A 16,418-nucleotide genomic window follows, 5' to 3' on the forward strand; every position below is an offset into this window, starting at 1 on the left:
GCGTACCGCAAAACGGCTTATCACGGCCTGAACATGACTGCGCTGCAAAGTCATTCATCAAACGTTTGACCATGGGGAATGGGTTTGTTTGGGCATTAATGGAACACGGGGGTTTATGGCCAGAGGAGAGGAATCCCCTCCCAGTGCCGATAAACACTCGAAACTGCGCTGATAACTAACCCGTCCAGACCTTGTAATACAAATGGTTGCGATTCCCGTCTCAAATTTGTTGACTCAGTGGGTTTCGCGAAACTCCATGCATTCGCTTGCAGTGAATATATATATTAGTAACCGCAGAACTGACCCAGCCAAATGGCATTGAGCCCCTGCCCTGGAAATCAGAATCGGAATCAGACTCCAATCCAACTGTGTCAGCTTCAACTTGCTTTGTTTACAAACAGTTAAGGCAAAGAGAAATGCAAACTTAACTTCACTTTGCTTATTAAATGGTGTCAGTTTTATATTACCCCCAGCAAATACGAGTTACCCCCACCTTTCTTCATTGCTGTCATATATTTCTCTGTCTATAAGTGTATAATTTTTTCGCACTTTAATGGTTTTTTGATGCATTCTAAATGAATAAAAATTGCGTGCGCAATTGTTGCTCGACTTGAGGCAGTGCCGCTGACCCATTTCGATGATTATAAATGAGAGAGTATAACTTATCAAGCGCTTCTTGCCTTGGAACTAAACTGGGTTTAGCTGTCTGATAGCCCCCTCCTTTTGCCCCTTTACAGCACTTCGACTGCACTATAATTTGTTTATTTTAACTATATCGGGAAGGGAAAGGCAACAAGTTCAATGGCAAAAATAATTTCCGCGCCGCTTGTCAAAACATTTTTCAAATTGATCTCGAATTTTTCACATCAATTTGGTTATTTTCCTGCGATAAACAAATAATTAGCGGAAAAATGCGCAAATGCAAATTACGTCCATTCGCAAACTCAGACAGATGTCTATGGGCATATCTATCTGTACTATATGCGTATAAAGATGTCGGCTTCGAGTCAAAGGAAAGGCATAAACAATGCCCGTCTATTCTTCGACTGCGAATGTATCTTTCAGAAACAGTGTCAAAATCTAATTTGTATTTTTTCCACTACGGAAAAACTGTCGTCGAGTGCGCGGCTGGCCAAACTCATTAAAATATCCATTTCCCCAACGAAAAAGCGGACTCTCACAGCGAACAGCAGTCATAATAAATAATACAAAGTATTAAAAGACTACCAAAGACGGCCGCCGCTTAATGAGTAGGGTTCGGTTTGTTTTTTATTTTTTTAACGGTTCCGTTCCCAAGGCGTGGCCACGCCCCCTTGAACCGGATTATTATTAGCCAGTTCGTTTTTTTTGGCTCAAATATCGAGGAATGCCACGGGTCTTGACCTCTTTTCCAGTTACGCTTTTTGGGAAATCCGCAAAGATATAGATATTATTCTGAAAGGCCTTGTTTTCTTTTGTTCGCTGGCAGCGATTGTCTGCGATTTTTACGCCAGCCCAACCCCGAAACCCAGAGATAAGATATATATCTGTATGAAAACGACTTTGTAAACAGTTTGTCGGCATTTGAACAAAGTGCAGCGGCAAAGCAGCTGATCGAATCGATTTAATTTGCAATTATACCGTCACAAAATTGCACAGTTCTTGTTATTTAACTCACAATTAGTTTTGTAATGCCAGCAAATTAACGACCACAACTATCAGCCACGAATACAAGCAAGTAAATAATGTATTTTCATGACCCACGGTATAATTTATCGTAAGAAAGTTGCCTTATTTGCATAAAAACTCGGACAGACTGGCTAAGTTTATGGTAGATTTCTATAAAAACTTTTTATAGCAGAACGAATGAACGAACGAACGAGCGAGCGATGTGGAAAACGCGCATTTGGTATGCTCATCCCATGTGTCAGGATGGCCGAGTGGTCTAAGGCGCTGCGTTCAGGTCGCAGTCTACTCTGTAGGCGTGGGTTCGAATCCCACTTCTGACAAGATTATTTTTACTTTTTTAAAACATAAATAACTAAATTTTTAAATTAAATTCTAATTTGTTCATATATAATTTCATTTATGCAGAAAATTTTAATTTTAAACAACTTCAAAGCGATGCAGATGTAACGTAACAATCTAATGAAATTTTTGTTCAGTTTTCATTTCATTCTTCCCATTTAATTTAACCTAGATAAGTACTATTAATTTATATAATTAAGGGAAACGCTTGAATTATTTAGAATTTCCTCAGAGCATTTGCCTGTTCTCGTTACTTTCATAGTCAGGATGGCCGAGTGGTCTAAGGCGCTGCGTTCAGGTCGCAGTCTACTCTGTAGGCGTGGGTTCGAATCCCACTTCTGACAACACTTTTTTTCACTTTTTATTTTTATCTTCCTAATCAAATTGTTTATTTATTCTAGTTATTTTGGTCAGTTTTTAGTTTGCCCCCGCCAAGAATAACAATTCGATTGTGTGAATGTAAATAAATATGCGCGTGTCGGCGTTTTGCTTAAGGCGTAAACAAAACCATGTGCAAAAGGCCAAAACTTCAATCAAGTGAAATGGAAATTGAAAATGTATAATGGAAAAACATGTGGGAATGGGATAACGAATAATACGCAAATCAAATTGTTTGGCCAAGAGAGAAAGAACACAGGCGGCAGGTCATGCGGATGGAACATATGTATGCTTCCCGGAATTGCCAAAATTCCGCACTTGCGGCTCCATTGGGGCTCGTTGTTTTCAGACTATGTGGGTGTCGTCTGTTTTGTTTTTTGGGGAAAACTAATTCGATTTTAATAAACTTTTTGCTTGAATTAATTGCAGCCTTTCCTCCGCCCGAAAGGTGATAATTCATGGCGCCTTCGCTGTCTGTGTTTAACGCTTAAATTACTTGGTGTTGTTCTACTCTTTTGTGGGTAATTTATTCGTCTGCCCTTTCATTGATTGACTTGACTTTTATGTGGATTTTATAGGCGTTGCATTGACGTGTGTATGAGCAGCCGAAAAGTCGAAAAAAATCCCCAAAAACGTATACAGTTTCGAAGTTTATGACTCTGCAGAATACGCCTTAATGTTCACTCTTTCATACACAAACACAACTAACTAAGTGCACAGGAACTTTAAGAAGAAAGTTTAAGTATTATTTCTTGAAAAATTAAGACTTTAATTCTTTTTATTTCAAATATATGAGAACATATATTTGTATACATAAGGTTCTTGGATTTTGTTTGTACAATTTAGGCACTGATTTTAAATGGTTGAAAAAATGTCACATGAGGTCATGTTTTATGTGTATGTATTGAATAGGTCAGGAAGTTGTAAGCGAGAATGACTAATTTATAGATTTCTAGTTTTTTTTGGTTCGCATACGTGGGATATTCCATTTAAAAAAAATTGGGCAACCAAAAATAGTACATAAATCAAATATGCAAAGGCGTTCTGACACGCAAGGGCGTACTTTGAACTGAGTTTGAATAATTATATAGATTTTTAAGGGCATTTGTTTTTAAAATAATGGACTGTAGTTTAACCCTACACTCCAAAATTCCAATGGATAAATTAGTAAATAACCATATTCTCACATAATCTCTCCAAACGAATTCCAACCCATATTTATAATCAAATTCGACTTAGCCAATACAATTTTTCCCAGTGCATTTACTTACAGTGAATTCGGTTTTTGGGCGATTTAACTGCTCTCCTCTGGCAATTCTTTGGCATTTCCTGATAAACAACGGAAACTGCAGACTGCAATAGTCGTTGGGATGATAATTTCGTGTTCTCAAAAGATGCTGAGAATTTCGTCTTCTCAAAATTCCTGCAAGTCAATCAACCCGTCATTTTGGGCTGTTGATATTTCATTTTTAGCTTTTTCGCTTCTTCCGATTTTTGCCTTTTGTTGCCGTTATTGCTGTTATTGTTGTTGTTATTGCTTTTATTTATAGACGCACACATGGAAACGCAGCCAAAATAAAAGCGCACGCATCACACACACAAACACACACACGCATATGTCACAGACGAAATTTCGTAATTGCACGTTGCCGGTGGGTTTTTAAATTCTTAAAAAATCTTTCCTACATTACTAAACACATTTTATAGCACAATCTCCGGTTTATTATTATAATCCGCAGCGAGAAATATGGAAAACACTGAGATACAAACAGTACAAACAGCGATCTTTTGCGTTGCCGCCTTTTTAACTGTTTACTGTTTCGCTGCCGCCAGCCGAATGCAGGCAAAGCAGAATGGAATGGAGTGAGCTTAAAGCAGCGCTGCCGACGATCGTGGGAGCAGCGCGGAAAAGCTCTCTGAGAAACAGAGAGAATGAGAGAGAGGAGCAAGTCAAAAAAAAGAGAAAAATATTGTTTTTTAGTTTCTTAATCTGTTATGCGTGGGCGAGCCTCTGTCTCTTTTACACACACATTGACTTTTATTTTAAATCTGCACGTGCAATGCTAAATAAAGAAAATAAAATACTAAAAAATGTTAAAAATCAACAAGAAAGGGTAAGTTTTGTACCTAAAAAACACAAAATACAAATGAATTTTTAAAATATAATATTGATAAAAAGCTGAGAAATACATATGTAACTACAATTTTCAAATATATGTTTTTAAATTTGTTAATTTTTTAAGTTTTACCTACATATGTATGCCTAATTATTAACCCAAAGAAAATCTAAAGTTCTTGAAAAGATTATTAACATTCATTAATTTTTTAACATTCATATGCAAAAGCAAAGGTTTAGAAGTCTGTTTTTATATACAGTGGATCCCATTTATATTCGGTCTTTTTTCAACTTCAAACGCGAATTAAATCTTCAAATCAAATAGTAACTAGCAATCTTAAAATGAAAATTTAAAGCTTTGTTTATTACCAACTCATCGTGGAAAAAATCTTATGGTTATATTAAAAAATAAAAATAAAAACATACATAAACAAATAAAACTCAACATTTTGTGTTACATTAATATTGGCTATAATATTTTTGGTATATTCCGACCCAATTTTTCGCTAGTCACCAACAACAGCAAAAAAACCTAAAGACAATTAAAAGTAATGTAATATTTTTTTTATTGATCTTAAGTGTTTTAGACGTATTCATAGTATGTAATATAGCATATACTTTTTTAACTTAAAACAAGTCAATAAATTAAAGTTCTTGCTTTTCCTAAGTACAAAACATTTTCTTAAGTACTTGACAGGTTTTGCGTAAGAGGTAGAAACATAAAAAGTGTTAATTTTTATTGCAGTGTGTTGCTTCCCCTTAAATGTTTCCCAGCCACAAATTGCATCTTTAATTAAGTGTGTTTAAGACCGGCATTCGGAACCGGCTTTTTTGTGCAGCTTGTTTTCAGGTGCTTTCTTTGCACTCCCCCCAACCACCGCCCACAACTCCACTGCCAATTCCCAATTCTATATGCAAATATATCTCCCCTTCTATAAGGTATACGCCCCCACAATTATTTGTTTTATTGCGGTCGTAAAAAAACTAAGCAACAGAAAGCGAAAAATACTAAAATATGTTTTGTTTAAGCCGCCTAAAGCCGAGACAATGAAACCTGTTAATTAACTTTGTACAAATTTGGCAGAAAAGTGTCGCAACAAAATAGCCAGGAAAAAAAAGAAGAGTAAGCCACAATTGATTAATGCTCCAAAGAGTCTTAAGTCTAGACCCCGCCTTCATTTTATATATTATTTTTGGAGTCTTCTGTCTGTTTTGACTTTGAACTTGAAAAGGAGCATTGACTTCCCCGTCGGAGTTGGATCAATCGAACACTAATTGAAATATTATGGGGAGTTTTTGTTGGGGAATCGGATATTAATTGAAGTGGAATAAAAGTGGGATGGGCGATCATCACGTTTGATAATCATATTTCATTTTAAATGTTTCTATTTAGATCCATGTTGTTTTTTAGTCATTAAATTCAGTTTTTTATAAGTCATTTAACAGCGTTGTTATAAGAATATGATCCATAACTTCTGAAAGAAATAACCTTTAACATTATCATTTTCTTAAAATATTAATTGAAGTGGAATAAAAAGACGGATTGGCGAGACAGGGGTATATCATCAAGATTGATAATAATGTTTCATTTTAAATGATTCTATTTATTTCTATAAATATTTTTAAAATTATTAGAATGTGTTTCATAATTTTTAAAACCGTTAACCTTTACCATTTGTTATTTCCTAAAATGTTAATTGAAATGGAAAAAAAAGTGGGATTGGCAAGACAGGTGAATATCAAGTTTGATAATAATGCTCCACTTTAAAAGATGCTATACTTTAAGGTTCTTATAAATCATTAGAATATGTTCGTTATTCCTTCATTATCAGAATAATTTCCATAGAGTTTGAAAGCATTAACCTTTACCATTTTCTTTTTCTTAAAATTTAAATGCAAATGTGGTCAGATAAATAAAATTGAAAGACCCCATTTAAATATGAATGCATTCACAGTAAATAACCCAATAAATCAAAGCAACCATAAACGTGTGTCGTTTGGCTGTTCTCTGCTGCGGAACAGCCATTTATCACTTGGTATCAGAGGTAAATGAGTTATAAAGATTTCCCCGCCCACAAAACTTTACAGAACTTTACAGAATCAAGACGGATTAAATCTTTCGTAGCTAGACAATATCTTCATCAAGTGACTTGCTCTATGGAACCCATATAAAGACGGACCCAAGGTAATCGGGGTGTTAGCTTAATCCAAACTCCATTTGCATCGGCTCGAAGTGGGAAACTCATTCAATGCCTCATTTTAACCTTTGTGCGGCTGTGCTAACAACTCTGCTGACATATCATGGGGTTTTTGGCCTGGCCGGGAGGGGATTTTCCATTGTTGACCCACATAGCTGGCCAGAATTCAGAATTGTTATGGTAATTTACAACCTCCAGTTAAATATTTCAGCTGCACCCAACTGTTGCAGCCCGCTGGGCTGCGCTTATTTATATTTGTATTGTGATCGAGTTGACAGTAGCACAAATTTTGATTGATGACGCTTGATTGACATTCGGGCAATTTGCTAATTCTATTTCGAGTGGCAACAAGAAAATGTGTCACCATTTGTGGGTCACAGTGGTTTCTTCAAACAATTCTTGTACCCCGACGATCATTAATCATAATGAGTCGAGTGCAATTGAGGTGGTTTGAGAAGTGCCTGCTGCTAACAAGTAAATTAATGGGAATTATTTAAACATACATATATGTATTTTGTGAGTATGCTGGGTGGCTGTGGGGAGCGAAAACTTTAATTAACTTGGGCTGTCAGGTCGAGTCGGCCGATTAACATACGCTGGGGCCTATCAAGTGTCTGCCATCAGTCTGTAAAAATGGAAAATATCCAGTGCGGGCACTCAAAGTCAAAGTGGAGCGGCTGTGCGACTGCAACTAATTGAAATGCATTGAAAGTGCGTGCGACCAGTAACTGCTGCTGCTGCTGCTGTAAAAAATAATATAAAATAAAAAACTAAAAACAAAACAGCAACTGCAGCTGCGTGTGAAATGTCAAGCGGTCCGCACTTTGGGCTAGTTGACATTTTGCCAGTTTAGCCAGCTAACCGAAAAACTACAACTTAATTACTCCCGTTTTGATCGCCAGAACCCCTCGGCAAACCTTTTCCACAACGGCCATTGGTTGGCCAACAAATCGAATCATATATAAAAAGTGACACTTGCCAATCTGCACGGTGTGATGTATGACGTTGACCCGATTTCGACTGCTTTTTATTATTATCACTGCCATCGACTGCATGTTGATTTCGTGTCTTGTCTGTCCGTACACACCTTTCCATGACGCGAGGAGCGGCAATTTGTCTTCGCCTCTGGGCCGACGATTATAATAATTCATCGAAAGTGCAGTCGAGTGTGGGCAGCAGGTTCAAAGTGTTAAGTCCGATTTTCAAACATGTGTTATACACGGCGTATGCTTGATGCCGCCGCAGCACTTTGCAAACGCCGGCGAGTCGGAAAGGTCTTTTGACACCCGAGCAACAACTGTCAGGATGGCCGAGTGGTCTAAGGCGCTGCGTTCAGGTCGCAGTCTACTCTGTAGGCGTGGGTTCGAATCCCACTTCTGACAAGACTTTTTTGTTTTTTATTTCTTAATTAATTGCTTAATTATCCATATAATTTTATTTTTAATTTACATAGTCTATGAAAAGGAATATATTAAAATGAGTTCTTTTAGAATCAATCAAAATTTGTAATTTGTGGTTGTAACTCCCATATATAAATGCTTAAAATCACTTTTTCTTTTTATCCGTTTTGTTTTTGTTTACATTTTTTTTGATTACTTAATTTAGAAAATTAGAAACATACTTAAGAACACACTCGCCCTCGATCAAACTGGGAATTGGCACTCGCTAGTTTAACAGTCAGGATGGCCGAGTGGTCTAAGGCGCTGCGTTCAGGTCGCAGTCTACTCTGTAGGCGTGGGTTCGAATCCCACTTCTGACAAGATTTTTTTCTTTTACTTTTTAAAATGCATTCTGTTTATAAAATTCTGTGAGTGTGAAATATTGAATATAAAATGCAATGCCCACACTATGTAGTTAACAATGTTTATTTGGAGTTTTTTATGTGTAAAAAAGTACTGATTCAGTTTTTTTTGTGAAAAATGGACAGATTTATTTATATTTTTGATCTGTATAGATTCTCTGTATCGAGGATGTACTGTAACCAAATTTGTCACCCAACCAAAATGAATTTTGGCCCAACGGTTCTCAAGAGTCAGGATGGCCGAGTGGTCTAAGGCGCTGCGTTCAGGTCGCAGTCTACTCTGTAGGCGTGGGTTCGAATCCCACTTCTGACAAAGATTTTTTTGTTTTGCTTCACTCAGCCAAAACGTTCTATAATTTTTTTAGACCCCCTTACAATGATCCCTTTCTCGTTCGGAGCATCCATAAGCAAGGTTTAACAAGCGAATTCTCCCCTCAGGGGCGCCATAAAAATTACAAGTAAATCAATTTGTAACCGCCTAATTGTCAATATTCCAATCACATAATCGGCTGCCAGTTAGCGATTGCCCCCGGCTGTCGGGCAGACAGATATACGAGTAGAGAGACCACACAGGCGATGGATGGAGTGGAGCCTGGCCCCATGGGAATTATCGCCGTCTGGCATCGCCGGCACACACTTCTACTTCGCCAGCTCAATCAGACAGAAATTAAAATGCTGACTGAGCGCGTTCTCGAATGCGGCCCACACTCAGTAACTCAGTTCGTGTTTTCACAATTGTTCTTGGGAAAACAGATCAGAAATGGCCCATCTGTAATTATGCTGCTGTCGGTCGTCGTAAAACGCAATCAACTGGCCACGACAAATGACAATTTGGCTGGCTAAAATAAAAGAGCGCTGTAAAACTAGCCGTTAAAATTTAATTCGCCTTAGCGCACTTGGAAAATTGAGGCTGGCCTGGCCATAACAGGCGAATGGGTCAATTGGCATGTGACAAGTGGCAAGTTGCAAGTTGCAAGCGGCAGGCTGCAATTTCCACAGACAATGCAAATTGACGTCTGTTGGAAATATGAGTGATGTGACAAGTGGATGCTTATCTTCGGCCCGACGCCCCTGTTTTTTTTTTCAGAGGGGCTCTTTTCCTCCGACTGATGAGCGCCCATTGAAATTTATGACTTCGTCGAACCGCCAATTGATTGGCTTTTAAATATCCAAATGAAGGCTGCCAGTCGCAAATTGTAAAGCCGTAATTAATGTACGAAAATCGTTTGAAAGCACGCCCCGATCCAACACCTGCAGCTCTTGGTATCTTTATTTATGGAAAAGCTTTTAACACTTTTAATTAATTATGGGATGGCAAACTTGGCGGCCCAGCAATGCCTCAAATTTATGGCACTCAATGTTGATAAGCGCAAATGCTATCTAAATGCTAATTTCTTGGAGAACGTTCTAAGCCAAGCCAAGAAAAATATTTACTTGATTTAAATTGGTTGCATACATTTATCAGTTTCAAATTAAAGTATAAAACTTATAAGAATCGCTAATAAATTTGTATCTAAACGTTTGGATGGATCTCTAAACATTTTTCTAAAAATATAAAAAAAGCACGGTTCCGAAGAAGTATCTTCAATTTCGAATACATTTTTCAATTTGAAAAAAATTAATATTATTTGTATTTGTTATATGAATACACAAGCAACTACCACTTTTATTAAAAATAAAAATTATTGCAAAAACATTTAATTTATAAATTTAAATATTTTACTTATATTTCCCAAAATGTGCTTTCGATAACATAAAATCTTTTTCCTATAGTTTAAATAACTGTTCTCATTTAATTTTTTTATTTACTTTCTTGAATTGAATAACACTATACTATTTAAAAGGTCCTTAAAAGGATTTAAGGATTTGGTGAAAAAATGGTTCCTTAAATCACTAATAAAAACCAATTTTCTATAAGTTACATTCTAAGGAGTTTTTACTGTGCTCGATTGAAAGCTCAGCCTGCGACAGAGCTTTTCGGCGAAGATCTCGCACGCATGGGTGCAAAGCTCGCTCTCCAAACCGAGCTTTGCGCAGCCTTAGCGTGACGCAGCCGGAGCTTTCGACAGTCGGGCCCCACGAGTGACGTAGCGCAGTATAGAATGCAGAACGTAATTAGTAATCGGAGTTCGGTAATTAGCAGATCCTAGAATAAGAATTTATTTCTTACCAATTGTTTCAATCGGCGACAGTTGAATTCAAAGTCCCGCAACCGAAAGCTTCCTTCCATCGTTCTTTTTTTTTTTGAAAAGCGCACAATAATAATAACAAGAACAAGAATAGAAGGGTTATTCAACCCACGACCGGCAAACGAAGCGAAGATACTTCAAAGAGACGCCACAGGTGACAGGTGAGTTAATTATTTACCTATTTACCTTTGATAAGAGCGAGCAACTAGGGTCGTAAATATTTAATTTCATGCCGTTTTGTAAAATGTAAGACCACGCGGGACTCGTAATGCAAGCTCCAGTTATCCAAAAGCTTTCTCTTGGCCTGTGCATCTAATTGGAGCTTTATTACTTGCAGCAAACGCAAAGAAAGCTTTTACTCAAACTCAAAAAAGAGCTAAAGTTCAGTTTTTCTTTTCTTATTAAAATAAATACATAAGGAAATTTATACAATATGAGTAATTTGGGGAGGTAATGTTATTCAATTAAATAGTATAGTATAACATAAAAGTATTTGATCAATTGTAAGTATGTATGTTTCTAGCTAGGTCTGGGATATACATTTCATCTTATAAAATGTCTTTATAGTAGTAACATTATTTATATGACACTAAGTCCTTTAAAAAGTTAAGTTATAAACTGAGTATGGGAAAAAAAGGTCAGGAAAAATTTAATTTGAGGATGCATTCTACATTTTTCTTAAAAATTAATGAAGATAAGAGTAATGTGCTAATATTTCTAAAATTTAACCGGAAAACTGATATATTATTTTTTATGTAATATGATATCTTTTTTTGTAGGATGAGCACTCTGCGGATATGCCAGGCCGTATCGCTGAATCCCGGTGCTTCATCACCATCATCCTCCAGGACCTGCCTCATGGGCTGCCGGGGTGTGAAGCCCAATGAGTTGCGTCGTTTTCCAGTGCACGATGCCGATCGGTGAGTGGTTCAATCCCCCAAATAAACACATAAAACTTGTTTTTCCGAAGCCTATCAAAAGCTTTTCAATTGATTCGAACCCGAACCGAAGCTTATTGCGAATCAGAAGTGCTCATTCTTTATTTTCAGCACCACTCACCACCCATACCAATGAAATCCGAAGCTCAGTGCTTCCTCCTCTTTCTCTTCCTCTTCCTCTTCGTCTGATACCGATACTCCCAGTCAAAGGTCGTTGAACCCTCTCTCTCGCATAGAAGTGCATCATGTTCATAGGAAAATTTCAATGCCATGGTGGCAGAAATTGCACTGCACAAATCTGAAATGCAATAATGCCGATGTGGGCGGGGCAGTGGGTGGGCGGGGTAGGTCCCAGATTCAGATTCAGATTCAGACTCCCATTTATTTATAGCTCTCACGCTCTCCTGTAAATGGAAATGTAAATGCAGACACAAATGCGCTCTGCTGGCCGTGAAGTTCTTTTATTTTTCCTAGCTTCCTCACCTCTGCTTCTGCAGTTGGTGCGCAAAAAATAAAGTTCCGACTCCGTCTGCCAAAGTTACTTGGCATTGGCCATGGAGTTTAGAGTGGACCAGTAGGTTCTAGACCTGATAAAAAGTTAAGGTCACAAATGAATTTTAAACCCTTTCTCTGTTTCAAATAATATCATAGGTATATTCTTTTTTCCTCCTACAACATTTCTTCAATAAATAAACTTCCGGAAATTCCCATGACTTCACAAACTAAGTTTATTTATTATCAAGAAAAGCTTTTCTCTTACCCTAAACCGGCATAATCTTTAAATGTACTTTGAAACCAAAAAGTCAAAGTCATTTTCACTTTGTTTTTTTGAAAAGAATTATAATGTACGCAATTTTTTGTCAGGTGTTAGTGCGATACTGTATTATCTAATTCACATTCACGAGTGATTATTCATTCACTATTATTTGTCGACAAGTTCAGAAAATCAACAATTTTAAAGCTGAATGAAAAAAGACAATTAGTAAGTTCACATCTTTCGTAAAAATGTTTTTTGACGGGTGTGAATTTCACAGTTTTATTTGGTAATTTTTTTTTACTGGGACCTACAACACACAGAGTTGTTGTGTTATATTTGGTCTACTTGAGATGTGAAAGTAAGCATAATAAAAATCAATTAGAGCCCTGATTCCTTTAAAGTTTAAACTAGCCTTAAAGGTATAATCAATCGTTTTTAAAAATAAATTTTTTTTTTTCAAAAATTAGATTACATTTTATCTAGCACAAAAAAATATCAAAAAGGGGGTAAATACAACACTAATAAATCCAAAATAAGACACATTTTTTCGTCCGCATAGTAGGTGTTAGACTGGAAAACTCATACAAATTTAGAATTTAAAACCTACTTTTAGTTTACCACGCGGGTAAACCTCAAAAAGGTTAAGGTTCCTGACCTGCACAATAGTTTCCCAACATGATTGGGTCCACCCTGAACTCCGAACTCCAGAGTTGTTGCTGTTTCGCCTAGCTGCAGAAGCTGCAACAAAAGCAAAAACAACAAAAAAACAATAACAATTCCCGGCGAAACTTCCGCTGAGCGAGAGAGTGAGAGCGAACGAAAGCGCTCCCTCTCGCTTGCACACGCAAAAGAAGCATAACATGAGCTTTTTATTGCAACTAAAACTTTTTTAAGAACTTTTCCCAAAAGAGAGAGAGCAAAGTGAGAGCGGAGAGCGAAAGTCGGATCTAATTTAAAAGCGTCGCAAGAACAAGAACAAAAACGAAACTCCAATGCAGTTTCATATTTTTCAGTTTAATCATTAAACAAAGAACCGCGCAACCGATCGCAACTAACTTGCTCATCGTCTCTTTTCCATTGATAATTGGTATGCTTTTTTATTTTTGTGATAACTTCTTAAATTAAGGAGAAAAGCTCTCCCCCCCAGAAAGAGCACTAATTGGAGCTTTCGGTGGTTAGTAATAGTAGTCAATAATGCAATTACCTCGTTGCAGCTGCCACCATTGGCTGCGTCACTTCGGAGTCAGCGATAAACTGGTAGATCGACTCGGCGGCCTCCAAAAGCTGCGCATCTGCTTCAGACACTTTAGCCAACGCCAGGAGATGGCCAAGACCCGCATCAAGATGACGCCGCTGCGCAAGGCCTCGTCTTCCAAGGGAGCGGGAGTAGTACTACCCAGTAATGGCGGAACTGTCATATCTGTAGGTGGTACAGGGGCAGGAACAGGAACAGGAGCGCCCAAGTCACCGGTGGACAATACCACCATTGAACTTGTGGAGGTGAGTAACACAGAAGGAACACCAAAGTTAAGCTTTCATAGGGGTTGGTAATTTAACATTCATTACCCTAACTAGTAAGCAAGCTCAAGAAAAGGGAACTTTAGACTTATTATTCAAAATTTTCATATGTATCAAGCAAAATATTCATATCATAAGAAACTAAGAGTTTTTTTTTTGAAAACAAGTTAAAAGCTGACCATCTTTAAAATTTAAAAAAAATTTATTACGATTGATATTATTTGAATAATCTCCCTCAATTCTGTTTGTATACCTTTTGTTGAATCCACTTACCAAACTTAATAATAATAAGTTTCAAGTTCCAAAGATAATTAAAAAAATATTCGTCGCCCAGTCATCACAATCTTCATTCCCTTAATTATTTTAAAATACAAAATAAATTTTTGCTGCTTTTCGGTTTTTGTTTTCTTTTTTTTAATGGTATGAACCCACTACTTTTATACCCCCTGAATTACTTAATATAAAAAATTTTTTTTTGTTATTTTTCGGATTTTTTTTTATTGCTATGAACTTACTACTTTCCTACCCTCTGTATTACTTAATAAATGAAACAAAAACTTCAGTTTCATTCTAATGTTTCATAGTGCGATCGACACCCTTTAAAGCACACTAAATTTTAGATAAATAGCATATTCTAATAGTATATTAAATGCTAGAAAAGTTTTTCCATATTTACTGACACACCTAATAAAACTAAACTTAAATTCTAACAGAACCCCACTAGACATCTGGAGAAGAACCACCAGGCTCAGAAGCCCATTACCAGCATTATGCCCATGCCCCAGCGTTCCCACTCCATTAGCTCCTCGGCCTCCAGCGACGTCCAGTCCATAAACTCCGACTATGAAGCCTCGTTACCACTATCCGCCTTAGAGGATTCCCAGAATGGACTGAACCGCTTGGAGAACGGTCAGACCAAGAAAAGGAAGCTTTACCTGATCACCGAAAAGTCAGATGAGACCAAGGGTCTTACAACGGAGCTCAATGGACAGCCCAAGAAGCGCAAGATGTTCGTGGTCGTGGAGCAGGACAAAGAGGCAGCGGGCCAGAAACTGATGATTATGACCGACAAGCCGCAGGCCAATCTCACCCAGCATTTGGAGAAACTACTGCCTGAAATACTGAACCGCATCCAAGACAAGGAACAGAAGCAGATCAAGCCAAGTCCAGTGGTAGCCAAGTCCAAGCCAGTGGTCAACAATCCTAGACCACATATAACACTGCCGCCCAAGAAGAATCCCACTAACTTTGTGAAGGTCACACCCACTCCAAGTCCCGTGCCTTCGCCCATCCCGATGCCACTTCCAATTCCGAGTGCCAAGACCTTGAAGACCGAGAACTTGGATGAGAAAATGAATTCACAGGACATCGAGATGAACATAAATCTATCGCCCGACTTCCGTTTCCTGATGAAGATCCTTCCTAAATTGGAACAGCTGCCCGAGCCACACAAGCAGAACGTCAAGCGTTCCATCCAGATCTTCGTTGAAAAGAGCTACAGTATCTACGGCAATAAGGATTAGTTACCAGTATTTCAACACCAATTTAATTTCCATTTCATGTGAAAAAGTTACCATTATTTTCGAAAGAAGCGTACATATAGAAGGCATTTCATTACATTGTCTAAGACTGATGCAGAAACCAATTTATTGTATAAGCCAACGCAGAGCTGATGCAGCTCCCCATTTAGATGAGTAAGCCAGTCCAAAATTTGATATTACCCCTGGATATGGGTACATTTTGAAAGTTTAAAGCCATACAACTAATTACCAGAATTGAAGACTTTTCTATATTGAATATATGAAAGCTTGATTTAAGCTCAACAATGAATAATGTGTTGTTTTTTGGGAAAATAAACGAATATGATTATAAATTACCACTCCCCATTAAAAGTACCACTTGTTTTTTTCGTATCTTTTTGTTTTTTTTTTTTTGCATTGTAATTCCAAAGAACTTTATTTAGTTTGAAAGCATTTTTTACGGTTTTGTCATCCATACTCTTTCTTTTTTCAGTTACGTTATAATAATATTTAGTAAGTCTAATGCGGGTTTATTTAGTGTGGTTTAGTTTAGTTAATACAATGGTTAGTGTGTCTTAACGATTTCCATGTAAATTACACAAGTAAGTTTTCTGGGTTCTTAGTTTCGTTTCAGTTAGTATCTGGTTAATGTGGTTAATACATTACATATATACATTTAAACAGTTAATGTTTAATTTAGCTTGCGGGTCGAGGAAACCAAATCGTGTGTAAAGTATTAGGGAACTTTGTTGCGTGCTTTTACTGGATGAGGATTTCTACATGAGTGGAGAGATTCCATTTCGAGTGCTACAATTATAATCGCATAATATACTTTTTACAACATTTAGCAAATTTTCCATACACATATACTCGTTTATCGTATTTTGGGTTAAGCATCTGCCATCGATTTTCAGTGGTTATAGGTTTTTTATATACCCTTATATCGTGTTTGTTAACTACGTTTTGGTGTGACCTACATTTAGCGTTCGCCTCTTT

At 37.2% G+C, this 16,418-nt stretch overlaps 1 protein-coding gene and 5 non-coding genes across 6 annotated transcripts; all 6 read left to right on the forward strand.

The window, feature by feature from the left end:
• The first annotated feature begins 1,905 nt into the window (after positions 1-1,905).
• On the forward strand, positions 1,906-1,988 carry TRNAL-CAG (transfer RNA leucine (anticodon CAG)). The gene has a single exon. It is a non-coding gene; the product is annotated as a tRNA-Leu (tRNA).
• Positions 1,989-2,268: 280 nt separating this feature from the next.
• Positions 2,269-2,351, forward strand: TRNAL-CAG (transfer RNA leucine (anticodon CAG)). Its single transcript has one exon. It is a non-coding gene; the product is annotated as a tRNA-Leu (tRNA).
• A 5,647-nt stretch (positions 2,352-7,998) lies between these two features.
• TRNAL-CAG (transfer RNA leucine (anticodon CAG)) lies at positions 7,999-8,081 on the forward strand. Its single transcript has one exon. It is a non-coding gene; the product is annotated as a tRNA-Leu (tRNA).
• A 294-nt stretch (positions 8,082-8,375) lies between these two features.
• Positions 8,376-8,458, forward strand: TRNAL-CAG (transfer RNA leucine (anticodon CAG)). Its single transcript has one exon. It is a non-coding gene; the product is annotated as a tRNA-Leu (tRNA).
• Positions 8,459-8,730: 272 nt separating this feature from the next.
• TRNAL-CAG (transfer RNA leucine (anticodon CAG)) lies at positions 8,731-8,813 on the forward strand. Its single transcript has one exon. It is a non-coding gene; the product is annotated as a tRNA-Leu (tRNA).
• A 1,764-nt stretch (positions 8,814-10,577) lies between these two features.
• On the forward strand, positions 10,578-15,735 carry bip1. The gene is made up of 4 exons (XM_070996806.1): positions 10,578-10,850; positions 11,469-11,609; positions 13,599-13,884; positions 14,616-15,735. The coding sequence occupies exons 2-4, from the start codon at positions 11,470-11,472 to the stop codon at positions 15,423-15,425; spliced, it is 1,236 nt and encodes a 411-aa protein (XP_070852907.1). The 5' UTR covers positions 10,578-10,850; position 11,469; the 3' UTR covers positions 15,426-15,735.
• Positions 15,736-16,418: the final 683 nt, after the last annotated feature.

Source organism: Drosophila suzukii, chromosome 3, assembly GCF_043229965.1.
Source record: "Drosophila suzukii chromosome 3, CBGP_Dsuzu_IsoJpt1.0, whole genome shotgun sequence".
Lineage (NCBI taxonomy): Eukaryota > Metazoa > Arthropoda > Insecta > Diptera > Drosophilidae > Drosophila > Drosophila suzukii.